At 41.1% G+C, this 26,405-nt stretch overlaps 2 protein-coding genes across 5 annotated transcripts in view; one reads left to right on the top strand and one right to left on the bottom strand.

Moving 5' to 3' along the window:
• GRIA3 (glutamate ionotropic receptor AMPA type subunit 3) overlaps positions 1-4,023 on the top strand; it is a 140,878-nt gene extending 136,855 nt beyond the window's left edge. For 2 of the 3 annotated variants that reach the window (XM_054289959.1, XM_054289958.1), the window contains exons 15-16: positions 1,797-2,044; positions 2,624-4,023. In XM_054289959.1, the coding sequence (XP_054145934.1) occupies positions 1,797-2,042 (246 nt within the window). In that variant the 3' untranslated portion in view covers positions 2,043-2,044; positions 2,624-4,023. Of the gene's footprint in view, positions 1-1,796; positions 2,045-2,623 lie in introns of those variants that run through there. The other variant, XR_008483914.1, reaches the window with a different exon arrangement.
• Positions 4,024-12,218: 8,195 nt separating this feature from the next.
• Positions 12,219-26,405, bottom strand: part of THOC2 (THO complex subunit 2) — a 47,737-nt gene continuing 33,550 nt past the window's right edge. Inside the window, exons 26-39 of one of the 2 annotated variants that reach the window (XM_054289956.1) lie at positions 25,983-26,111; positions 25,267-25,398; positions 24,998-25,182; positions 24,092-24,276; positions 23,692-23,797; positions 22,894-23,330; positions 21,975-22,033; positions 20,443-20,478; positions 16,325-16,462; positions 15,907-15,976; positions 15,672-15,829; positions 14,985-15,061; positions 14,836-14,883; positions 12,219-13,076 (exon numbers count right to left, since the gene is read on the bottom strand). In XM_054289956.1, the coding sequence (XP_054145931.1) occupies positions 14,856-14,883; positions 14,985-15,061; positions 15,672-15,829; positions 15,907-15,976; positions 16,325-16,462; positions 20,443-20,478; positions 21,975-22,033; positions 22,894-23,330; positions 23,692-23,797; positions 24,092-24,276; positions 24,998-25,182; positions 25,267-25,398; positions 25,983-26,111 (1,740 nt within the window). In that variant the 3' untranslated portion in view covers positions 12,219-13,076; positions 14,836-14,855. The remainder of the gene's footprint in view (positions 13,077-14,835; positions 14,884-14,984; positions 15,062-15,671; positions 15,830-15,906; positions 15,977-16,324; positions 16,463-20,442; positions 20,479-21,974; positions 22,034-22,893; positions 23,331-23,691; positions 23,798-24,091; positions 24,277-24,997; positions 25,183-25,266; positions 25,399-25,982; positions 26,112-26,405) is intronic. The other variant, XM_054289957.1, reaches the window with a different exon arrangement.

Raw genomic sequence — 26,405 nt, 5'->3', positions numbered from 1 at the left:
ATTGAAAAAGCCCATTTTTGTTTCAAAATTATTACTTAGGTTCTCTACATGTCAGTTTGGGAAACAGTCACATGCTTGCTGAGGGCACAAATTTTCAGGACAGACAGCTGATAAGGAAAAAACCTTTCCTGCCCTATTTGACAATTCATTTTAAAATTGATTGAATATTTTTTTTCTTATCTAGAAATACTAATGGTGCATCATTACCTAAATATTGTATATTCTTTTTTATACTGCTTTGAACCATTTTGCTGCTGTACTGTCCTGTCCTCCACCAGCTGTGCTGTGGGGCTGTCCAGCCTCATGCAGGACCACTGTAGACCCAGGGCAGGTCCCACCGCTGAGGGGGATTGGCCCAGTAGCTGCACACTTAAATTGTAGGGAATATTTATTTACACCATTCAGTTAAAATTAGGACTTTTTTTTTCATGCTTATAGACCCATTGGGGAGAAAAACTCTGTAAAAGTGCTGGGCTTGTTGGAGTGAAGGACATTTTCAAAGGCACCAAGAGGAGGAGGAATCCAGCTCCAGCTGAAATCGGTCGCAGTTGAGTGCCTAACTCCCTTGGTGCCTTTGGAAGTGCTCTCTGTAATCATTCAAACAGAAAACTATAATTTCAGAGCACCCTTTCAGTGTCGGAGGACAATGTCAAGTTCCAGCGAAGCCAATAATAAAATTTCATTGATTTCAGTAGGACTGGAAGTCGCTTAGGGCACAGTCCAGTAGTAGTTGTGTCAGATAAATTTGGGATCATGGGATATCTAAATACACAGCAGCTGCCAAAGGGAACTGTGATCAAAAAGAGGTATAAATGATTAAGATCTTTAGTGTAAATGGCAGCTTGTTTGCTACAACCACATGTATCCAAACTGTCTGTGAAACACACAGATACTTGCAAGGTAAATCATATTTTACTCTGACTATATGCAAATTTAGCTCTCCCTAGAGAGAATTGTTAACTGAGCTCTGTCAGCAGTGCCTGCTCTGGGCACAGATAAATTTCTTTGGCACCTTCCTGTCCACCTGGGCCAGCGTGGTGTGGCAGCCCAGCCAGCTGTGCCAGCCAGGAGCTGTTCCTGCCCACAGCCACCACCCATGCAGCAGCAGAAGGGTTGCAGATCTATTTAATCCCATTCCATAACCTTGTTTTAAAAAATGCAAGCATCTCCCCTATCTGACATGTATTGAAGGAAGATTACCAATTATTTTTGTGTTACATTGTCTGGTTTCATTCAAAGGTGCTAGTTTAGCTCAGGGCTCTGCTATTTGACCTCTAAGTAACTGACCATCTTTCCAAGGTGGTTTTTTTTTCCTAACTGTTGAAAAAAGGTAGTTAAGTTCAGCAGCATCTCAAGAATTTTACCTACATTGACCAAACCCAAATGTGTAGTGGTTTGGCTTTTCCTTTTTCTAGTTTTGTCATGGCCTTCTATAAATCCTGCTGTTTTATGCAGCCACCAGCACAACTTTCCCCCAGTGCCTTTGCTACCAGGGATGCTCGGCCATAGGCAACCTTGCTCTGGGACACCAAAGGCCTGGGGAGTCAGTGGCCAAAAAGCCTCCTTGCCTTGGAGTGAGCCAGGGTTTCACCCAGCACAGGGTGGAGGGCAGAGCAGGCGCTGCTGTGCAGCCCCAGGCTCGGGGATGGGGGGACAGCCCTGGTCCGAGGGCCAGACACTGAACACATGAGTGTAGCTATTCCAGCTAGGCCTAATGCAAATAGCCTGTTGTCTGTCTGTCTGTCTGTGTGTCTGCTGCTCTCAGCAGAGCTAACAGCCTGGCTGGTTTCTCTTAGGACAAGACGAGCGCTCTGAGCCTGAGCAATGTTGCGGGCGTGTTCTATATCCTTGTGGGAGGCCTGGGGCTGGCCATGATGGTGGCACTGATTGAGTTCTGCTACAAGTCTCGGGCCGAGTCCAAGAGAATGAAGCTCACCAAGAACACGCAGAACTTCAAACCTGCTCCTGCCACCAACACCCAGAATTATGCTACCTACAGGGAAGGCTACAACGTGTACGGCACAGAGAGTGTGAAAATCTAGGGGTACGGCTGTGGGCCGGGAGCAAACCCTTCTTCTTTCTGCCCTTTGTTCAGCTGTCTGTGCTATTCTGTTGTGTGCACCAGGGGCTGCTGCAAGAGGCTTTTGAAACACCGTCTTGTGGCAGTTTATGAGTCATTTCAATTTCTTCCCTGATCAGAAGTAGGATCAGAAGGGTACAATTCTGTTTTATACACAGAGGTAGCTGGCTTCATGCCAAAGTGAGAAACTCCTCTCTCCAGCATCGTGCTAGTTCAAATGAAAGTATTTTGTTAATTGCTTTAAAAATCACTATAATCAGAATTCTCATCTCTCTTGTCACCAATCTCTTCCTCTTTGTTTTGTGAGCTATAATCAGATCAGGTAAGTACTTTTAGGAAGTTTCAAAAAAAACTTGCAATACAAAGAAACCTTCTACACTAGAATTCATGATTTCCAAAGCAGAAAAAGTAGAGTTGAATTGCAGACAAATGATTCTGAAAAGGCCTGGTTAGCCCCTTGCCCACAATCTGTGCCTCTCCATGGGCTGGCTCCCCTGCCCCTCACTGCCAGGCAGTGATGAAATCTCTCTGGTTTTATTTTAGATCTTCACCCTGACAGCATGCAAGACAAAAAGCAGCAGAGAATGTGGCTACTTCATGGATTTGGACCATCTGAGCCAGTTGTACTCTCTCCGAGGTGTCAGGCATGACACGCATTGATGATGGTGCAATGTACTTTTAATAGGAAAAACTGGTATTTTTTCCTTCAGTGCCTTATGGAAGACTCTGAGACTCACAACAATGCAAACCATCACTGAAATATTCTTGCTTTGCTTCAAAGAAGTAAAAGAAAACAAAAAGAGGAAAAGAAAAGAAAAATAAAAAAAGAAACAAATGAAAGGGAAAAAGGACTGGTAAAAAGATATTGGTATGTGAAAAAAAAAATTCTTGTAAAAAAAGATCAGTGCAACAAAAGCCATTCTTTGATACCACTGCACAGTAACTGAACTTGTGTCCTGAAAGCAGCTGCAGCTGGTTTCATCAGCCACCCCAATCGTATCAAATTATGAAACTGCTCCTGACACAAAGCCTCAGAAATCTGCTGCGTGCAAACGCGGACTGGCCTGCCACTGCTTGTATGAGCTGATGTCAAGATGTTTCAGTATTTACTTGCAGTGGTGTCATTTTATTTTTTTTCTGAGCCACTTTAACCTCTCCAGCTAATTTGAGCAATTCTGTATAGCAGCAAAAAGAGGGAAAGAATCCGTGCATTCAAACCAATTAAGGTCAATGACTGTGAATCTGTAAATCCAAAAGAAAGTAATTTGTGGAACTGCATGTCTTGCTTCCAGATCAGTAAATTAATTTCTTGACAAGGTAGCTAAAGTGCGGGAAGAAAATATTGCATTCCTTTTTTTTTTGTTCTATCATCAGGCATACCTACAGGTGCTTTATTAAAATGACATTGGGTGGCTTTTAAAATTTAAAAAAAAAAAAGGAAAAGCTACTTGCTGTTTAAGTTCAGACCATATATCTCTTTTCTTGCTGTGCATTTGCATTTTAATTCACTGTTTAATATCAAGCAATGAAGCAAGAGAGAGGCAGGTCAGTTTTTCCCAGGCCTGCTTCTGCTTCTCCCCAGTTCTCTCCCACCCAGCACCGTGCTCAGCTAATGCTCCTCAGCATCGGTCCTTGTAAAACAGAAGCAAGGAAAGAGGACAGTAACTCCGGTTTAGCTGCAGTTCCAGAGTAATTGTAAGCGATCTAACACGACTCCTGCTAGTACTGTTATACTCTATCAGCTCCTGCCAGCTCTTGTTTCATGCCTGGTGAGAGGATGCTCTGTCCCTGCCTCTCTGTGAGGAGGAGCTCACTGTTACTCACATCCAACATCTTAGACAGCAGCATTTCAGCCTTGAACCTCTGCCTGGAAACTACTTAACTTCATCTTTAAAAATAAAAATAAAAATTAAAAAAAAAAAAAAGGAAAAAGAAAAAAAAAACACAAAACTTTAAACATATTGTCAATCACATGGGAAATGTTCAATGGAATATCTGCTTACTAATTACCTCTAATCGACAATATGTATTTTCCGTAGTTTATGATAGAGTTTTATTTCATCAATAACATACAGTGAAAAAGAAACTCATTTAAACCAGTCTGACCCTTAGGCATTTAGTTTGCTGATGATAGATTTGAACTTTTAATAGGATTTAAAAACAAACAAAAAACAACAAAAAAAAAAAAAAAAAGTCTTGTTAAAAATATGTATTTCCAACAAAATGTAATATAAAATCATTTTAAAAGCTCATAGGAGAATAATTTATTGTTCAAGTTTTTAACGAGATATTGACAAAAAATTGTTTTGTTTTTATTTTCTTTTCATGAAACTCTGATTTTTTTTTTCAACTTCTGAACATGATCACGTCCCCAGCAAGGGTGAGCTAAAGCTGTGCAGTTATGAGTTGTATTTAAAACAAACGTTTTTCTTAAAAGCTGTATAAAATATGTATGTTTATCAGATCAATTTTTAAGAGTGGAGGCTTCACACCAGTGAAGGGAGTTTGGTAAATGGTTCGATATTTTTTAAACTTGCATGTAAATCTAAAATGTGTTGAGTGCTTACCAATTCTGGCTACCAACTTCAAGCTATCAGAAGTTTGGCAGTAGTCTCATGATGATTTGTTTTGGTATATTTTTTTAAATTTGTTTTGCTTCAGGGGCTTGGGGGGTTCTCTCCTTTTTCTTTTTTTTTCTCCTCTTTTTTGTTTTTTTTGTAATTTAAGTTCCTATTTTTTGGTCGTTGAAACTGCACTTGAGTGAGCAGAAAAATTGCCAAGCAAACTAATGGCTGTAAAAGCATAAACTGCATGTGTGGACATCAATTACTGAGCCTCATTTTGATGAGGTGTTGTACAAAGAGTTTTAATACATTTTGTAAATAAAACTGTAAAGAAAAAAAAATTAAAGAGCTTGCTTCTCTTTTCTTCAGTGGATAAAGAACCCCTCCCTCCTGTGCTCCCTTTGGCCAGTCTGGGATCTCCTCAGATGTTGCCACAGAACTTTGGAAAGCTTTGGGTTGGAAGGATCACCCAGTCCCAACAGCCCCAGCATGGGGAACACCTTTCTCTAGACCAGGTTTCTCAAAGCCTTTCCAGCCTGGCAGCTTAGGGGCCCCCACACTGATCTGAGGACACTGCTGGGAAATGGGTATTCCTGGTTTGGTAACCTGCAAACCAACCAATTTTTTATTTTCTTGATGATGGAAACTGGTTGATCCTGCAAGATGCAAGGAGCACCCTGTGAGGAGCAGGCGAGAAGCCTCAGGGCTGCACCCAGGGTGGGAGATGCTCTGCCCTGCCGCTGCAGTGAGCAGCAGTGTGGCTAAATAAATTCCTTAAATATTCACTACACAGATGTATTTTCCTGCAATTCCCAGCTTTTCAGCAATGCTTCTTTAAGGAAAAAAACCTTTCACCCAGCATTGCAGCTAATCCCAGCTCTAATTTATTGAGTTTACTTCACCCACAGTGTAGTTTTTCCAAGTCATCCCAAACTATGAACTGTGGTAAGTAATGCTGGTATGAACTGGGGTGTACCCAAAGCACACCCCAGCTCCTCTGTGGGGCTCCCCCTGCCCACAGCACCCGCATGGTCCCCATAGGAGCAGCTCCCTGGGCTCCCTGCAGGGACACTGAGGGTGACACTGCTGTCAGCACCCAGGGCCGCTGGGGCTGGGCTGGAGCAGCACCAGGCTTCTCTTGTATGGCTGGGCATGAAAAGATCAGCCTCTGAAAAATAAAAAACCCCCAGTGGAGGTCTTGGGCAGTAGCACTGCTGCAGAGCAGGTGGGCAGGGACCTGGGTGGTTTGGTATCTGCTGGCCAAAACACGCCCTGCAAAACAGGAGATGCCTGGAGTGTCCCTGTGGCCCTGCCTCTGGCTGCAGCAGAAACAGGAAAAATGTGCTGGCAGTCACTGCTTTTGGTGCCTTTCCCAGCCCAGCACCTGGGGCCTGGCTGTGGGTCCCAACTGTGAACCCAATCCCTGAGCAGCTGCCTCTGGAGCTCATTACTCATGAGTGCGTGGGGAGCACGTGCTGAGCCCACTCTGGGTCTTCAGCCAAGGCTTCAGCAACTGCAGGTAAGCTCAGGAATAAGCAAGGACTAAGTTTGAGCAATAAATAACAATCATTCAACCCTTCAACCCTAAACCACCCTACAAGCATGGAGGTGTCAGGTTGTCCTGGGTGTAAGCAGGATAACAGTGTGCTGTGTGCTGTGCTGAGCACACTGGGCTCCATGTGGGACCATGCTTCCCACAGGGCACAGGGAGGCCCCTCTGAATGAGCCTATTTATGTGTGAAGTGCTCACACAATAAACACAGGGAAGCACTGAAAAAATATTGTTCTGTCCTTCAGCTTTCATTTCATGCTTAACATCCAGACCAACATGGACAGACTGCATTTTTCTGGAGAGCTGTCTGACCCACTCCCTGCTGCCTGACAGGCACACACAGCCCTGCACCAGCCACGGGCTGAGCTGTGCTGCCTCCCCCAGAGCTGCCAAAATGCATCTGCAAGGAGGGCTCTGTGTGCCCAGCCAAAGGCCAGTGCCAGGCCGATGCCAGCCCTGCCCTGAGTGAGCAGCCACTGCCCTGCTGCCCTACCCGGCCCTGCACAGGGGGTGTTAAGTTTTTCTAATAAATGTGCCAGGTGAAGTTAGGGCTGTGCAAGTGGCACAGCTGCACCCAGTGAACTGGGAGAGCCTGGCCAGCTGGGATGGGCTGGGGGATGGCCTCACATGGGAGATGCTCTAGTCTGGAGCCTCCCTGGGCCACCAGGGCAGTGCCCTTTGGGCCAAAACCTGGCTGCTACACAGACTACAGCAATGGCAGCAGGGCTGCACGGCACCCCTGGAATGCTGGGCTCCAACACACCCCAGCATGACCTTGTCTCTAGACTTCTGCAGCTGGGGGATAATAATACAAGTAAAAATTCAGAGTAATGCATCAAATTGCAAGAGCCATCAGTGGCAGCAAAAGGACCTCAACAGTGCTCAGGTTTGAGCCTAAAAATCCAAACCAACAGCAGCTCTTTCCCATGGCACACCACACCTAACAAAATAAAATAAATACTGTATCATTGTGGCATAGGTTTCCCTTCAAAGGTTTTGCACAAAGCACTGCAACATTTATTTTTTTCAAAAACAATTGTTCTTTATGGTTATTAATATAATATTATGTCATGGATATTGCAATTAAATTACAAAATGTCTTTGGTGCCCGTATTCATCATTTCACTCTGGAAAATGGGCTCTATTTTGCAGGCAGCAATACACAAACAAGATCTGGATAATGATAGCTCTATTCAATTAACCTAAAGGATTTAAGTACAGAGATAATATTTGCATGGATATTATAAATTTCATAGTAGCATTTACCAAGAATATAATACATCTGAAACTGGTATCAGGGAGCAGAGTGTCCCCAGGAGCAGCAGCACCCAGTTCCTGCAGCACAGGAAGGGCCAGGCTGGAATTACACCATGGGACAGCCCCAGTGGGGCCAGGGCAGCCCCTGCTGCATCTGCCCAGCCCAGGAGCCCCAGGCTGCAGCCCCAGCACCACGACTGGGACACTCCTCTAATGTGCACCCTGTGAGCAGCAGGTTTGGCCAAAATCTGCCCATCAACATCCCAGTCCTGCTCTGACTCTGTGCTTGGGCCTTCTTGCCTTTATTTCATCAGTTACCAACAGAGAAATTACTGAGGGTGGTTTGTAACATGGCCCCATCACTGCACCAGCATTGCCAGCAATGGTTTCCAGCTTGCCCTGGGTGCAGCCACAGGCAGCAGCTGCCCCACCAGGCAAGGAACAGCACCCAGAGGGGAGAGTGAGCACAGGAGCTCACACACACCACGCACCCTCCAGCCAGTGCAGCAGTGAAACCTCTGCCCCTCCCTGGTGCACTGGGGGAGCTCCCTGGAGGCTCCTGCAGGGCTGGACACCACGGCAGAGGCTGACTGATGTGCTGGATGGTGGTGCCTCCACGGGCTGACACCAAGGGCAGGATAACAAAGCCTTGGTGCACACACCAAGTGTTTATTTATTGCTGTTTCTACCACTGAAGTGTTATAGCCTTTAATAATTTATGCCATCATGGCATTTTGAGAATGACAGGACACCTTACAGCAGAGCAAGAGGACAAGATCCTGCTCTGCAGCAATTCCCCACTGGTGAGAAGCCTGTTGGCACCTCCAAGCTAACAGGCAGAGCTGAGACCTCGGGGTGAACCCAGAGCTGATTTGTAGCAGCAGATCAAAGCCAGGGTGTGTGGTGGCACCTGGCCTGCCCCAGCAGACAGTTATGGGGGATTCTCCCATCATCTGTATTTTGTGGTTTCAGAGTTTTCTTACTTCACCCTGATTTCAGGCAGGGAGGACTTGAAGGTAGCAGTAGAAAACAAGGTAAATCCAAAGAGAAATGGCTCTGAGGGAGGGCTGGGAAACCTGGCAGTGATTAATGACCTGCCCCTCTCAGAGTGGGGACCAGCACAGGGCTCAGGAATGGGACTGAGATGGTGACTGGACCTCAAAGGGTTAATAGAGGTGCAGGCAGCACCCCAGCCCTTACGGCAAGGAGAAGGTAAATCACTTAAAGCCTGTAAAAAACATATAATACAAACCAAAGCCATGATGCTGGTAATGACTGGTGCTTTAGATAATGTTTAGCACATAAATAAAGTAATTGACCAATTAATGAGCATGTGGCAGATGCTTGATATGCTGTAACAAGTGGGGAAGGGTGTGACGTAACACCAGACATTGATTAAAGCAATGCAGGAGCAGAGCAGAGTGTGGGAGAGCAGGGCCTGGGCCCTGGGCCGGCTGGTGTGGGCAGGTTTGGGGGCAGAGCCACAAGAACAGGAGACAGGGCAGGGACAGGAGACAAGGGCAGGGACAGGAGACAAAGGCTTGATGGCTGCTGCAGGGCCAGAGGGGGGCATGGAGGGCACTGTGGGAAAGGGGATAACTGTGGGATAACTTATGTTCACTCACAGCCTAGAACACCATCCTGGGCAGCATCACAAGAGCCATGGCCCACACGTCGAGGCAGATTATTGTACTCTCTCCACTCTGCTCCTCTGAGATCCCCCCTGGAGCAGTGTCCGGCCTTGGAGGCCATAACACAGGGACATGGACACAAAGAAACCCAGAGGGTTGGAGCCCCTCTCCCCTGGAAACATCCCCGGAGCTGGTGCCGCTCTGCCCACAGAAGAGAACGCTCTGGTGGGACCTCAAAGCATCTTCCAGTACCTAAAGGGGCTACAAAAGAGCTGGAAAAGGACTTCTTACAAGTCATGGAGTGATAGGACAAGGGACAGTGGCTTTAAACTGAAAGAGGGTAGGTTTAGATTGGATATGTGAGGAAAATTCTTCCCTGTGAAGGTGCTGAGGCACTGGCACAGGATGCCCAGAGAAGCTGCGGCTGTCCCGTCCCTGGAAGCGTCCAAGTGTCGGAGCAGCCTGGTCTGGGGACGGCATCCCCACCAGGGCAGAGGGCTGGACCGTGGTGATCTTCGCTGTCCCTCGAACCCAGTGCGTTCTGTGGCTCTGTAACGCCGGGAAGGGCGGATTCGGGAGGGAGGGAGGGGCGGGCTGCGCTCGGCCGTGCTCGGTCCAACACTGACATGCAGCGGCAGCCGCGGCACGGCGGGAGCGCCGCCAGCCCGAGCATCCTCTGCCCCTGCTCGCTGCTGCAGCTGGCTTTTAATGTCATCCCAAGCCTTTCGATAAATATTGCATTTGATTTCCAAATATGGCCCGAGCAGTCTAATTGCCAAAAAAATCCTCCAAAATTAATGTAAGAGCCGTGGTTTGATCCGAGGCAAATAAATATAAATGGTGTTTATTTAATATTCCCCTGACCTTTAAACAAGGGACGTTTGCCAGTGCTGAGGGAAAACACCTTATTATGAAATTGCTGAAGCTGTGACCTATCACAGATGCTGCAGATTATAGAGAGCAATTAGAACATCAATTTAGGGCTTAATTAATGGGTTCTGAGTACCAGGTTTTCCCGCAGGACCATGGGCCAGGACCAGGGCTGCTTGCCCACCCTCCCAGCTCTGTCCTTCCCTACAATCCTCTCAAATCATAAAAACATTTAAGTTTGGAAGGGCTTACCATTGAGTTCAACCCTTAACCCAGCCATGCCGTGATCACACTAATACCCTAAGTGTCACATTCACACCTCTTTTGAGTACTCCCAGGGGTGGTGGCTTCACCGCTGCCCTGGCCAGCCTATTCCAATGCCTGATCAACATTTCAGGGCAGAAGATTTCTCAATCTAAATCTCCCCTGAGGGAAACCAACTTGAGGCTGTTTCCTCTTGTTCTGTTTCTTGCTGCCTGGAGAGCAGACTGACCCCAGCTGGCAACAATCTCCTTCCAGGGACAGGTACAAAGTGATTGGGTCACCCTCAAGCCTCATTTTCTCCAGGCTGAACATCCCAGCTCCCTCAGCTGTTTCTCCTCAGACCCTTCCCCAGCTCTGTTGCCATTCTCTGGACAGGTTCCAACACCTCTGTGTTCTTCGTGCCGTGAGAGGCCCAGAGCTGGACACAGGATTGGAGGTGTGTCCTCCCCAGCACAGCATGGTCACTGCCCTGGCTCTGCTGCCCACACTGTTTGATAAAGGCCAGGATGTCCTTGGCGTTCTCAGCCACCTGGGCACAAAGTCAGTGAGCGTGGCAGTGGCCTGCACAGCCACACAACCCGGCCAGCTCCGTGCTTTCTCCAGCCCTCACTGACTGCCCTTGGCTGTACTCTGCACACAACTCCCATCACCAAACCCTCACTGCTGTCTCCACAAATGCACCCGAGTCCCTGCAGAGACCCTCATAAGGAAGAAGGATCAGAAGGACCAGCTGTCTTTTGCAATGGATCCAGGAGAGAAAACCACCCCCAACAGGCATGAACTTGGCCAGAAACTGTTCCTGTGCCCCTCTCAGGAAATCAGGACATTGCAGAGCACATCCGAGTTATCCCAGGCACAGCACAAAGCTTAATCCTCCCCTTTTGACTGCTGCAATGCTCCAGGGGTGTGCCTGCACTGGCCAGACCCCTGACAGGGTCAGTCTGACATCCCACACCCCTTCTCCTCCTGCTGCTTCAGGGATGTGCCAACCCCGCGCTGCCCCTGCCGTGCCCGCGGCACAGCCGGGCACAAACCCCCTGCCAGGACAGGCACAGCCTCCTCCAAGCTGCATTCTGAATTATTGATTTGGTTTCCCTGGCAGCGTCTGGGGTCACAGGTGGGCTCCTGGTCTTTGAAGATCACACGGTATTCAGAGAGCCCCACATTGACCTCCTTTGCCCCTGCAGCCCTGCCCAAAGCCCCACCTCATTCACATCGAGTGAAGCCCAGGGACTGAAGTGACTTTGATAGAAGTGTTTAATTTCAGACTGCCCCAATGAGGTAATTAAAAGGACCTAAGTATTTAGCTTAGTTACTCTTCTTTTTAGTAATTCTTTCTCACCTCCAATTAGCTGGATAACTCTTACCCAATTCTCTTCCCAATTTGTCTGTGTCGTTCTTCCACTGCAGGGCCAGGATTTGCAATCTCCTATGATTCACTCAGTAATCAGAACAAAGATAACCAGGAGAGTTTTACTGACCAAGTCTATAAGCACTACAATTTCTTAATATTTAGTATTTCAAATACATGCATCAAGAGAACATGCATCTTGTTCCAAATCCCAGATTAATGAAAGAATACAGCACCAGGGATGCTCAACTTTTGATCAAAATTCCCTTTATATTGTATTAAGATCTCACCAACACCCCAACAAACCAAAACCCCAAAATATTTAAGAGACAAGTGTCTATGTTTAATAGTATTAATATTTGATAAAAACTAATATTTTAATGGCATTTGGACCAGGGACAAACAGCTCAAAAGGAAAGTGTAAACTTGGCTGAACGCAGGAAGGCAAACCCAGAGTTCCTGGAAACCACTGGAGAAGGGCAGCACATCTGTGCCTTCACAGCAGGCACCACAGTCCACAACCAGCCCTTGGCATCTAAAACAGGGCAGGGACAGAGGGACAGGAACCATCCACACCCTGATTCCAGCTATCATCCAATTTTCATAATCCAGAGAAGTAATAAAGTAACCACACAGAGAATGATTTACGACCCATTGAGAAAACTATTGTTTATTTAGAAAAAAGGTTACACTGGTAGAATTTAGCAGATAAAAAAATTCTTTTTTTTTCCTTTTTTAAAAATGTCATTGTGAAATTTTCAGACTAAAGTTCAGCAATACAAAGCTCCTGTAGCTGTAACTGAAACTTAATTTATTTCAGTTTTGAAGAGAGCGTTTCCAATCAATCTAAAAACAACATGACAAACAAAAGGTGTGACAAGGGACAACTGAGCACAGGTTTAGGTTGGGATGGGACAGGGTTCATTCATTGTTTTTTTAAACAAGTCAACGTTATACACAATATACAAATATTCCCTAAGCATTGCATGAAAACAGTGCTCCCACTTAACTTTGTTTTTTTTTTAGTTACCGATATTAAAAACAGGCCAAGTAATAAATAAAAACTGAGTTTAAATGAGGTAAATCCAAAAAGGTTCAATAACTGTTTATTTGTGGTTTTCAAACATCTAAAAGAATGCAATTTCAAATTGAAAGAATTACTACACTCAGGCAGTATTTTTGACAAACTAAAGTGGAACTATGTACACATGAAACCTCATTTGCACTATGGCAACTGTTTGTTTGCAGCACATTGTGCTAAAATATGGAATAGGTAACACTTTCAGCCAGGTACTGAAAATAAATGTATAAGAAACTAAGCAACAAGTTAAAAATACAGTAATGTACAACTTAACAATTAAGTCCTTAGCATGGGGAAATAAAGCAGAGAACTGAATAATTTAAGGAGATGCAGATGGGTCCTCTTCATTCACAATTTTCTGTGCAATCTATACTCTGGAAAATACATTTCTGGTCACAGCTGGATATCTTCCCATTTCAATGTCACCTGCAACAAATGTGTACATAATTAGAATTAGATGTTCAAATGAACACTGATCTCACAACTTCACATTTTATTCCATTCACAACTCAAAGAATGACGGGGAAAATAAAATAAAATTTTTATCATTCCCTAACTCTGGCTCATTCCACAGCAAGAAGTACATTAGTGTGAACACTGCCCTGTAAGTAGTGAAATGCTAATTTAAGCATACAAATAGCAAACAAGTAGCCACTTGTGAGGGTAGAAACTCCTTTGGAAGTGCAACCCCCTCAAAATCTTACTATCTCTAAATTAGGCAAGAAATAAATGCAGCCAATCAGACATTGTACATTAGGGAGAATGGTATCAAAGATTTAACAGGAGCACAGGATGAGATTCCACAACTGTGCTGCTACACAAAGCACTTTTTCATACTTCACTATGCACACAGTGGGGTGCTGTCAGTGCTCCAGGCCAGAAGCTCCAACCATTACACAGCTGGATGTGAATTCCACAGTACAACTGACATTTACCTGAGCACTTGTTATTTACACTCAGCAGAACATAGTTGTGCTTTTTTAACTAATGACTTTATATCCTTAAATTCTCACTCTATATTGAATTGCTAGTCAAGACAAAACTTCATATTTTATTATTAAAGAAGCTGTAGGTGCTCAGTGGTGAACTTCATTTACCAAGACTGCCTTTTTCCTTCTGTTCCAAAGTAACATTTAAAAGAAGAGGGAAAAAGCTGGGATTCCTCTACAGTGATCAGACAGTAACAGCTATGAAGGACAAAGAGCCAAGAAAATTCCAGCAAATTCTTTCCAGAGAATGTTCATAATTTTCAGTTTAGAAAATATTCACAGAAGTATCTTTCATTATTTCAATGGCTCAATGTGGAAGAGAAAAAATGCCTACCCTCATAACCATAAAACAAAATTTAAGTGCCCACATAGCTCCACAGGTCTGAAAAAAGCCCCAGCCATTCAGAGCCCCATCAACTAAAAAGAACAATTGATTTTTCCAGAAGATCCAGTATGAATAAGGGTTACTCAAAATACTCCAAAGTTTCTTTTCTTTCTTCAAATAGTCCATGTTTCCATGCCAAAGTTTCCCTTTATCCTGCTCCTCAGATCAGACCAGATAAAAGATTATGCAGGGACAACGAGCTGACCAACTGCACCATGCAGCACTGTGGTTTAAAAGCTACTGCTTTTGTTGAAGTAAGATGAAGATACAAAACTTGAGTTTGCTACAGATTAGGCAAAATTTTGCTAGTAACACATAGATGATCAGGGCTGATGATTATCAGAATTACATAAATCCACCCCTGCTTTTGTATGGTAACTTTTCTTAGAAAAAGCAACAAAGACGCAACTCCACCAACCACTGCTGACACACGACATCCTCTGCCTCTTCTTACCCCCCCACCAAAAAAAAAAAAAATCTGAGCATCTGTATCATCTCTGTGATGATGACAGGGAAATATTTTTCTCCTCAAGCAGTAATAAAAATTTAAAATACTAATAATATTTTTAAAATATGGATAATAATACTATTTTAAAACCCAAGCCAAAACCACCCATACCCACAAAAACCCCCAAACATGAAACACCATTAAAAAAAAAAAAAAAATCCCCACAACACAACCAAAAACCCCCCAAAACACCACCCAAGCACCCTGGCTGATTTTAGGCTGTTTTGTCTGTATATCCATTACCAGTCAACTGGGCCCATGGGAGATACCAAATCAAAGAAATTAAATAACAAACATTTTTACCTTTCCTGAAAGAATCTTCATTATCTATGTTTGTCTGATGATTTATGAGTAAATTCGTTGTTAAGGAAAAAAATATGTATTGTGCTACATATAATAAAAGGAAGCTCATTTGCAGAAATTTTCTGAAATATCAATGTTTAAAAGGATATTGTTTCTTTTCTTCTTTCCCCCCAGTACTGTCCCGCTTTTCTTTCTTCTCTGCTTTTTCTTTATCATGTCTTGATTCCTTTAAAAATACACATATGGGAAATAGCTTATTATGGTACCCACTGTACAGGACATTTAGGAAGACTCTAACATTTAACATTATAAGTGAACACAGCTAAAAAAAAAAATCATCACTCAAAATGACAGTACTCAGCTTCTGTGATTTCTGAGATTATTTTCTTTTTCTTATCCAGTTCCCTGGTTAGTGCCAGCAGCAGAGCTGCAAGAGGGAACCACAGTTTGGTGAATATAAATATAACTGCAACACACCTGCTTTTACCAAAAGAAGCTGTGCGGACACATGCATGTGGAAATCTGAATTACAGGCTAGTTTATATGTAAGTTAAGAGCAGTCTGCAAATATTTTAAATTATTCAGAACCTGAAGTTCTGAATCTTCCTGGCTACTGCCAAAATGAACTAGTCCTCCAAACTATCCTGCTCCTGCTGGCAGTGACTGCTGAGATATTTAAAGTCACAAGATCCCAGAAGTTTCAGGAGCATTTTCTTACACATTCACAGCATATCTTTTAAATTTAGGCTATAAAGCAGCAACAAGTTTTAGGAAAAAAATATCAGCATGTTCTGTCAGCAACAACAAATAAACAAGAGGAGAAGAATTTATTTTACCTTTTTGCTACCAGAGGAGCTCTTCTCCATCTTTTCTGCCTTGATTGAATCACCTTTCTCTTTTCCTGAAGATTTTGATTTGTTTTTCTCCTTCTCTTTTTCATTTAAGCGAGGGGAATCAGAAGGACTTTCACTTTTGCTGTGTTTTGAAGAACCAGCTAAAAACAGAACACAAAGTTGTAATTCACAACAAGTAAAGCCTGACAAACACTCACACAAAAAGTAGAATACATACTTGTGCCATTTTCCTCTTTGCGTCGTTTAGTTGAATCCTGGGGTACCTCTCGGTCACTGTTTGAATGATCCTGGCACCAAATACAATTATGCAGATGTTAGCAGACTAAAATACACTCCTGAACTAGCACCTGCTTGTATTCTTACTTTGGAGAACTAATTTTTCAATGCTTAGAATGTAACTGAGCTGTTACATTTCATGTGAAGTTTCTGGAGATCGGTTTGGAGGGAGCAGAGGTTTGAAAACATTACTGCAAACCAACCCTTGAAAGAGTAACAGAACAAAAAAAGGCACCTCTGATACAGATCATTCTGCTCAAATGGGCTGGACAGCCAATTATTACTGCAAGGGCTTGTAACAGAAAGCTTTCCAAGGACAAACCAACTGTCTAAACCAGTTCATTAAAAATGCCACCAACCCTTTTTCGATCTTTCCTGTCCTTTTCATCTTTCTTCTCTCTCTCTCTGGATCTCTCCCTTGACTTGTCCAAATCTTTCTTCTCCACTTCTCTCTCCTTACTCTTGGACAGTGTTGGAGTAGTGTGGTTTATGTAGTGCTGTTAAATTAAGGCAACATCACCAAATATTAATGTGTATTCCTAGACATGTAAATAAAAAGAAATCTTATTCTAACATATCAGACCTAGCTCAAATATTAAACATAAATACTTTATTAACAAAACAAAGAGTGATTGAAGACATGTTCAAACTCAATCTATAATTTAACCTACAGCTTATTTACTCAATTTAAGAATATTTCCTCTTAATTGAAACATTTATATTAAATACACACAACAGTGTTCACCAGGACTGCTGGATGCAAGAACACAAATCAGACACAGGGCTAAAGAAACAGGATATGGAGGTTACTGGACTAAGTTAACACCTGCAGTCTTGCCCAGGAGGAATGAATGGAATCAGCTGCTTAAACAAGCTATAATTCATTTTTAAAGAACAATCTTTATCAACAAAGTATTTAGGACAATGCTTTGAATAATGTCTTTTAATCTAATTTCTAACCTTCAAATGAGAAAAATAGCTAAACACAGAAAATAGTTGTTAGTTTCTCTAATATGTTCTAGATTGTTATTCCACTATCTCTTCTAACCAATTCTGGTAAACTCCATAAAACAGGCAGCACATCTGTTACTATAAATATGAATACATTACAGTACTTATACCTGTTTTTTTCAAAACAGTTATATAGTTAGATCTAAAAAATATTAAGAGCACAATTTAATTTAAAACCACTTCCCTTGGTATTTAAGTTACACCAGCATCCAGATTTAAATCAGTATACTTCATTCTTTCCCCAGTTTCACAAGTTAACAATTTTATTTGGGGACAAAAACATCTCTACTAAAATATGCTCTGTATTTTTTTTTAGAGAGACACCCTACTTAAAAGGACACCAACAAAAGAGGGAAGTGGAAGATTAGTTCAAAACAATCAAGATAACACTTGAACCAAACCAATCAGTGTTTCAACTTTCAAAATTAAAGTAATCCCATCCTTCTCCAGTTTCAGTAAATGTTTAACTTACCAAAACCTGATGTTAGTGATTCTATGTTAAATGTCACACTGACAAAATTTAGGTCTCTTTCCTTTTATTTCACTGGAATTTATTCTCTGACAACAGACTGAACCTTCAATACTTCTTGCACTAGGTATTTCTTTTTGCTTTTTGCTCACTCCTCTTTTCTTATTCAATTTCTTACAATGCCATTCCACAGGTAAATTTATTCCTGCTCTCTTCTTTGCTGACAATAACATGCAAATGTGTTTTCTCTAAACAGCCCCATTCAGTTGTCTCTAGAGCTGCTTTCCAGAGGGGAAAAAAGAATCTCATGGCTCTGCTTTCTCCTATTCCATTTCTTGTGTTCTCATGGCTGTTTATGACAGATTCCACTTCTCCTCTACCATTCCAATGCAGAGTTTTGGAAAACTACATCCATCCTCCCCCACCTCCTTTACCAGAAAGACTTTATCAACTTGCTGCCAGCTGATGACACATCAGATTTTGGGTGCTTTGGTGTGGTTTGTAACTTGGACAAATGCCAAAGCAAGAAAAACAAACAAACAAACCCTGACTCAAGCCTGGCACCATTTATTTTATAACCTGCAGTGTAAACCAGTATTTCCATTGTCTGGCTCCAGAAACTGAGCAAAGTCAGGAATAAAGAAAGTCTGTAAGCAGACAACAGCACTAGACTTTTAACTTTTAGTGGAAATTGAACTCATAAATCTTATGGGCATCTGAACATCCCATCCCTTCCCCAAATAAGTACATGGAAGTAAAGAATATTTAACTTGTCTTACACCATGTACAAGGAACATTGGCATGAAGTGCTTTAAGTCTGTTAGAACAGCACTGAAGAGTGAAGATTAGTTTGTTAAGTGAGGAAGATTAGAAAAGAACATTTAGAAAAGGAAGGAATGGGTTGGACACCCCCCCAGTTTCCCAAACACTTAAAGAATAAATCCATTAAAAGGTCACACAACTGCAATACACTTCCAACTAAGTCTACACAAACACATTACAGTTAATTCTAAAACATAACTTTTCAAATTAACTAGAAAAATAAAGCTGTTTGCTGTTAATTTGACTACAAACAGTTCCACTGCCTGCTTAATTAAATCAATGTGCTAATAAGTAAAATAAATACTTTTAAATAAAACTTTAGCTTAAGGAATGAAAACATAAGCAAAATTTCAATTAACCAACTGAATCTTGACTCATACAGTAAGGAAGGGAAAAGTGAGGTTTTACAGATTCTCATACACCACCCTTCAGGCAGAGGCAAGCTCAAGACGAATACTATACTTTTCCAATTAAAAAGAATTACATATACAAGATATGTTGATGATTTATAAATGTATCTAGATTCAATCTACAGACACTGTAGTTTCATCAATGGTAAGACTAAAGGATATTTCCCATATACACTATCCCCATAATCAGATACAGTTGGTATTGGAAAGATTCAATTAAAAACAAAAAATCCACCTGCAAGTGTCCATTAAAGGATCACAGCTATTTTGATTTAAAATGTACAAAGTGTTCTGAACACTTTGCACAAAGATAAATGCAACTAAAACAACAGTGTAAATACAGAACGTGGAAATCTATAGCACATTTTTAAATTAGGTGTATATAAGTAATCCTAGGTAAACACAAAAAGTATCCAAAAAGTCCAAATGGTCAGCATTTTCCCAGGGATAAACCTTTGTGCAGTTTAGTTACACACTGGTTCTGATTATGTAACCAAAGACTTTAACAGCAACTTCAGAAGATTTGTCACATCCCCTGATGTATCAGCAGGTGTGCAGTGCCTGTGACTGTTACTGTACCACAGTTACAATGTGCTTGGTTCTAAAAAGAGTAACAAAATAGTTACAGAGTCTGTCTAAACTACAATACTCCCAGTGCTGGTAGGCCACACCCAGAACACCCTGCTCAGTTTAGGTCCCTGCTGTACAAGAAGGACAGGGACAGGCTGGAGGTGGGTCAGAAGGGTCACAAAGGGGTCACAAAGGTTGATCCAAGGCTTGGGAAGCCTGACCTGAGAGGGAAGGCAGGGTGAACAGGGTTTGCTCAGCCATGAGAAGGTTTAGGGGAGACCTTAGCACCACTTCCCAGTCTTTAAAGGGTGGCTACCAAGGGAGATATCCTTTTAACATGGAAAAATAATGGGTAATGGATACAAGTTACTCCTGGGAAGATTCCAATTGGACACAAGAGGGAAACACTTCACACCAAGAACAATCAGCCATTGGAGTATCTCCTCAGGGAAGGGATGGATTCCCCAACACTGGACACTTGGCTACACAGGGTGCTGGGCCAGCCTGCCTATACCACATTTTTGCTAAAAAGCCTGGACTAGCTGATCCTTGAAGCCTCTTCCAACCTGGGATTCTGATTCTATGAACCCTTTAGAGAGCATTCTTTAGTATCCCTTCTCCTAAGGCAATGAAACTGAAGTGAATTTACAGGAAGCAAATACACAAAGATGATAATTCAGGCTGTCTCTGATGCTTAGAAACAATACTGTAGTACTAGAACATGAATACAGTTGTAAGGGGAAAGAGTATCAATATTCCAGAGGCATGTCAAATATTCTTTAACTAACTGCTGTTCTTTAATGGGTATATTCAAAACCCCTCAAACAATTCTAAGAACTATTTTAGCTATTCTGTTAGCTCTTCAGCCAAACAAATGGCTTAATCATAAGGACATTCCTCTGTATGCAAAAGTTTTAGAGAGGAATAGAAGAGACACTGATAGACATCTCTTCAAAATATTGACAGAAAGGTAAATTCAGGGGATTTTTGTTATGTTGCTTCTACATTATCAACTGTCTCTCCTGTACAGAGGATTTACACATCAGGACAAAAAAACTCCATCCCTCCATTACTATGCTAGTATTTACTGGAATGGAATTTGAATTTCTGATGGGAGTTTGCCACAAGAGCAAAAGATAACCTCTCTGCAACAAAACATGAAAATAAACTTGGCTGGTTTCTAAAAGATTCAAACCTTTGCTGAAGATTCCTTGAGTTCGTTGAGGTTGTCCTGTAGAAAATGAACGGAGATGACACGTGAGCTGGAATAGTTTTCAGAAACCAGAGGGACTTTGGGAAGAACGGCCATGCCCTTGAAACAAAAAACAGCTACTCCTTCTGGAATAAATCTTATGTTAATACCATACTTTGAATAAAGCTAGAAACTGAAATACTTTTTAAAAAGAAAGTGGGGGGGAAAAGACAGTCCTTATCTATTCTCTAAACTTTACTATTAAATAAACTACAAAATAAGTCTACATCTAATTCTTCCTAAAACAGTGAAAACACACTCTCCTGGCTAGACAAAAATACAAAGAAAAAGTAGTCAACTCTAAATTTAGCTGAACAAGAGGTGAAACAGGTTTAAAATACTTGTAAACCTGTATCTTCTCCACTTTCAGTTAAATGTGGTAGAAGTCACTCTAGAATGACCTTATGCTGCTATTTATAAAAAATGTCATAATTGAGTAGTTATCACTGTCACCTGTTTCCTCAAAACTAGTAAAAGCTATTTGAATTCTCCAAAATTAAGTTAAATATTTCAAGTAAATCTTACATAGAAAAAGATGTACTTTGAAAAAAAAAGAAAAAAGAGAAGAGCTTGTTCTAAAGTTGGTAAGATGGTGAAGTTTAAAGACCCACATAATCCATCACAGTGCTCTCGATGAAGTATTGGTAACTTACAGTTTTAAATGTTCAACGTACTGCAAATTCAAAGATTCCATGAACATAGATGATTTAGAAATAATAAAATATGGAGCAAGGAATGGCTACCCTGAGTCTTCAAGTAGGCTACGCCCATGGTTTTGTGCTGCGCTTGAGTGCTTGGGGTTTCTCTTTGCTGGGTAGGAGGCTTGGTGGCCACATCTGGTTTTATCGTAACGCAGGGCTCAACACGGTGGGAACCCATTGGAAATAAACAAACCTCGAAGGGAAGGTACAACAGAAGCTGCATGCGCACTGAATATACACAACTACAGGAGAACTGATCACCAAGGAGACTTTAAAATGGAACTCCTTTCAAGACTCCTCCTTAGAAGGCACATATCGGTATGATGCTCATCAAGAAGCCTGATGAATTCAGAGGTATCGTACATCCCGTATCATCCAGGAATCTTCAGTGCTATAGATTCTTCAAAGAAGTGCAGAAAAATATGCTCCACTCTGTTGCAAAGACTCGTTTGCTTGTAGCTACCATTGCACTCCAAAAAAACTGACTGCTTAAAGCAATGAGGCACTTCTGTGTAAAAATTCTCTTGAAATTTCCAAACACTATTTTACAAAATTTGTGCTAGGTCCTTGAAGCATTATTTTGGTTAATTAAAAAATATTTTTATAGAAAAAAAGACAGTCCGCCAATAAAGAAAAGGAATGCATTTTCTAATGCAACATAAAACCTCCAGTGGTTCCAGTGTATACTTGGCACAAAACTTGAAGGAAGTCGAATACTGGCATCCCAAACTTGTGAGCCTAACATGGGTGCTGCCTTCCTCAGGCTATACTAACCTTTACTGTTGAGGAATGTGACGGAGAAGAATGTGTATCAACTTTGCGGCGTTTTTGTTCTGAGGAAAGAACAGAACAATAGCATTATTAAAACAGTTCAAAGAGTCTGAGAATCAAATAATATAACTTTCTGAAGTACCAACATAATTACAGTTAGATTTCTTACCACTATGAGAATTTTGTTTTCCTTAAGCTACCTAGAGTTAGCAGCACACATTGACCATCTTTATGAAAGTTTGCAGCAAAAGTGTAATGTGAACAAACTGCTGCAAAATTATGTTCACTCCAAACTTCCATTTTATAGAAGTCAGCATGTGAATTTCAGAATTTCTATGAAGACTCTGAACAGGTGAACCCTATGAAAAGCATTACAGTCCTCCCTTATGGTGTTTGCCTCATGCAGAACAAATATAAAATTTAACATCAACCTCAAATAATAACTTAAGGATTTGCTCACTCTTAATGTAAGAGGGGACCAATAAAGCTTTCCATATCCTTCTTAAGGATGCAAAGGCCTATCTTTCACTTTCCTTATTTTCTTCCAATTCAAAGGCTGTCATGAAGCTCTCAAAGTACACACAAAGTTTTTGCATTACACTTTTGCAAAACTTGCATGGTCAAAGTTATATCAATATATTTTAATAGAACATTTACACTTGCATTAAAAAAATGGCAAGCTTTGGGAGAACAAGCATTCACTGGAGATATGTGAAGTTCACACATTCCCATAGTTTGCCTTTTGGAGATACTCTGACCACCTCCCTCAGCTATTGACTGTTTTGAAATGTCAGTGCCAAAATCTTACTTGTTATGTAATGATTCTCTCTCAACTTCTCTAGCATTTTTTGCCATTCAGTGATTTTCAAGTGACATATTCTATTTTCCTAGATAAGAACAGAAACTAAATATTCAAGCTTACCCCTTTCAGATTCTGATGTTTCTGATCGGGGAACAGGTGACTTCAAGGACCCAGCTACTGGCACCTTTTCTCCTCCTTTAGCATTTTCCTTGGATTTCATTTCCTTTGCTAGATCTCTTTCTCTGGATGGCTCCTTTTCTCTCTCCTTTTCTGCAGTTGACTTTGACTCAATGATGGTAACAACCGTCTTGGACTTTTCTTCTTTTGAAGCTTTTTCTTCTTTCTTCACCTTTTCCTTCTCTTTGTCAGATTTTGGCGTTTTCTCCTTGATCTCTCTTGCTTTCTCCTCTTTGTTTGCCCGTTCTTCCTTCGGTTTATCTTTCCCATCTTTCCCAAGTGCCTTCATCTCCGGAGTGGCAGCTGGAGTCTTGTCTTTCTTTTCTTTATCTTTTTCCTTCCCGCTTTTTTCTTTATCATCTTTCTCTTTAATAATTTTGCTGCATCAAAAATAAAATGGCCAATTAGCATAGATACAAAACAGAGCTCTAGCTTTATCACAGAAGTTTTACTTCTGAATGTTTGACAGAATTTCCTGGAGCAGACACTGTAAGATGTACAGTTCTTTATCAGAACAGCAACAAGGAAATGTTCTCATTTATCTTTTGTAGCTAAAATGAAATGTATTTATCAATAAAACTGCATATTTTGAAAGAAATAATGTCATTTTTTAAACTTTAAAGAAATGGGAACTATTTACACAGAACCCAGAAGTAAAATGAAAAGGCAAGTCATTTCCAAGTGTATTTCTGTGGCTTGGAAGGAAGAAAATAGAGAATGTGACAGAATAGTTTTTCTCACCTATTAGATGCACTGTTTCCATTGCTTGTTGTCACCTTCGGTGTAGCGTTGACAGTTTTATTAATAACTTTCACCACACCCTGAGACTTCTCCTTTAGTTTATCTGCTTTAAAAAAGAAAGAACAGCTCTATTTCAACAAATTAATCTATAACCTACTGGTAAAAATACAACAAGTAGCTGAGCATATTCATGTCAGGCCATACGTAGCTAACAGCTAAAATAGGCAGCAGATCCTCTCCCCCAAAACCAAGTAAAAATAAAGAATACACACTGATACCATTTAGCATCCCATTTATATTTTTTTCTTTTTAGCTTAATGTGGCAAATTTTGAGAGAAGCCTGTAATGTCAGAAAAATTCTATTAAAAAATAAATATATAATAATCATAGTTGTGTTTACCAGTCTCCTCAGTAGTGCCCTCTTCCAGTCTAACTGTATTTATTGTGAGAGACGTAGGCATCCCAGCACCACCTGGCCCATTTTGTACTGTTGCAGGTACAGCATTCCTGGCAGGTGGGTCTTTGTGGTGAAACTCATTTTCAGGTATCATGAAAGGCTTCCTACTTTTCAACTGTCCAGAATAGCTGCAAGTCGCACAGATTGTTAAATATGCACAAACACAAAGCAAAACATGGGTTGAATCTTAAATGTGGATCTAATCTAACAGTTCATCTGTTATTTATTTCACAGTTTTTCCTAACTGATACGCAGTTTCTTCCCCCTATATTGATGAGCTCAAAAGAAAAACAAACAAACCCACTAGACACAGAAGCAGCCCTACCTCCACACCCTCTTCCTCACCACCACACACACAACCCTGGTCAAACACACAGAACAAACTGACTGCTGACAAAACTTCAAACTGTTAGGGCAGCCTGAACTGCCCCTCAGGCACACAAGGATGATTCCACATTCACCACTGGAAGATGTAACATGTAACTAAACATTTTAGAATCCTATGCACTTTCAATATCTAAACAGTCTTGCAGCAATAGCCCTTGGCTTTCTTCCTGTTACTATCCCTCCTATCTCCTTGCTGCTATATTATTTTTCTAAAACTAAGCTATGCTCTTGTGAGTAGAAATCTTTACTATTTTAAGGGCTTTCCTAGAGTCTTGTAAAGGAAATTAGTGATCATCCAGCACAAAATGAATGTTTTCATTCACACTGCCAGCACCGAGATGCAGGATAGCGAAATCTTCTGTGATAAGGTAAAAATCAAATGTTAGGACTGTAACAGTTCCGAGTCTTTAGATGCCTTTCATGATCCACTTTTAACCACTTTCTTAAATAAGTTGTTGTTACCCCATAGCCAATGCATATAGATCAGGTCTCTTCTCTTTCTCTTCCTGACATATCTTGTGTACTCTTCTTTCCAAGGCTTGACCCAGGTTCAGCACTTTTGGATACCATGGAAGGATTTTGGTCAGCACAATCAGGATGTTTCTGATATGTGTATATTCACCTGTTTCCAGACAGTGCACAGAAGCCTAAAACACAAATTAAATCTATGAAGCTGGGGGATTTTTTTAAAGCATTCAAAAAAACATAAGGCTTTTGGCATCTCTATTTACCTTAGTTAATTTATAGTGCCATTTGTGTACCACGTGTCTAAAATTCTCATAATCCAACTGATCAGCCTTATTTCCACCGTCAAATCCAGTTGCTCGTAATATAGTTAGGAAACCTGGATAGTTGCCACATTCCTACATGCACATGAACAAATAGGAAGAAGTTATTTTTTGGGAAACAAAACTGGTAATTCTAAATTCTAAACTCTAAAGAACGAGACACAATCACACTTTACAAGACTCAATTTTTTTTAAGCTGATTTATGTTGAAATTTTAGTTGTGGGTGAGAGAAAAGATTATTCATAATTTAACTAGCTGGTGCAAGGAGTATTAGGAGACTTTCCATATGCTCCCTAAATTATCTTCAAGGTAAGCTATGTGAAAATCAGAAATGGAAAGGGGTTTTTTAGCAATTTATATTCTTTATTAATATTATAGTTAAATTATATTGAATATAATATATATTAATATATTATCATATAAAATACATTACTATTATAATTAAATTATATTTTTAACACCATACAAAATTACTTCTACCAAAACTACACGAATTATAGTAAAATACAAGTCAATTTTATGATTATACCATCAGAAAAATCCAATCATACTGTTTTTAAATCTAAGAGTTACACTAAATCCATTTTTACTGGACTGAATTACACAAATTGTTAGTACATACTCTAATGAGCAAACTCATTTTATTCAATTCCTATACCTTTTCATATATGACTCTGTCACTGTGCCACCTGGTCACAGTCTCCAGCATACAGCACAAAAACCTGCCATATCTACTGGCTTCATTTTCTGTGCAACTTGCAACTGTATATATAATATCAGAGAAAACCTGTGAACAGAGCAAAAAAACATTACTAGGACCCTACTGAATTACAAAAGCAAAAAATCCAACAAGAATTATAGATTTTTCTCATCTAAACCACCATTAAGCTGGTTTCTAAATACAACAGAGACTGCTTATAAAATATTGTTTGTTTCCCAAGTGCTGGTCCCACACTTAGCCCAGAATCCAAGCACACAGCTGCTGCTGACACCCTGTTTGATAGTTCAAGTGTCTTTGCTGACATAAGTGTTTTATTTTCAAATTAATAATGATTTGAGCTGGTAGAAGTAAACATCCAGC

Source organism: Melozone crissalis, unplaced genomic scaffold (genome assembly GCF_028551555.1).
Source record: "Melozone crissalis strain CALT ecotype California unplaced genomic scaffold, PUWL_Pcris_2 ptg000068l_1, whole genome shotgun sequence".
Classification (NCBI taxonomy): domain Eukaryota; kingdom Metazoa; phylum Chordata; class Aves; order Passeriformes; family Passerellidae; genus Melozone; species Melozone crissalis.
This window is presented reverse-complemented; position numbering and strand designations above follow the sequence as displayed.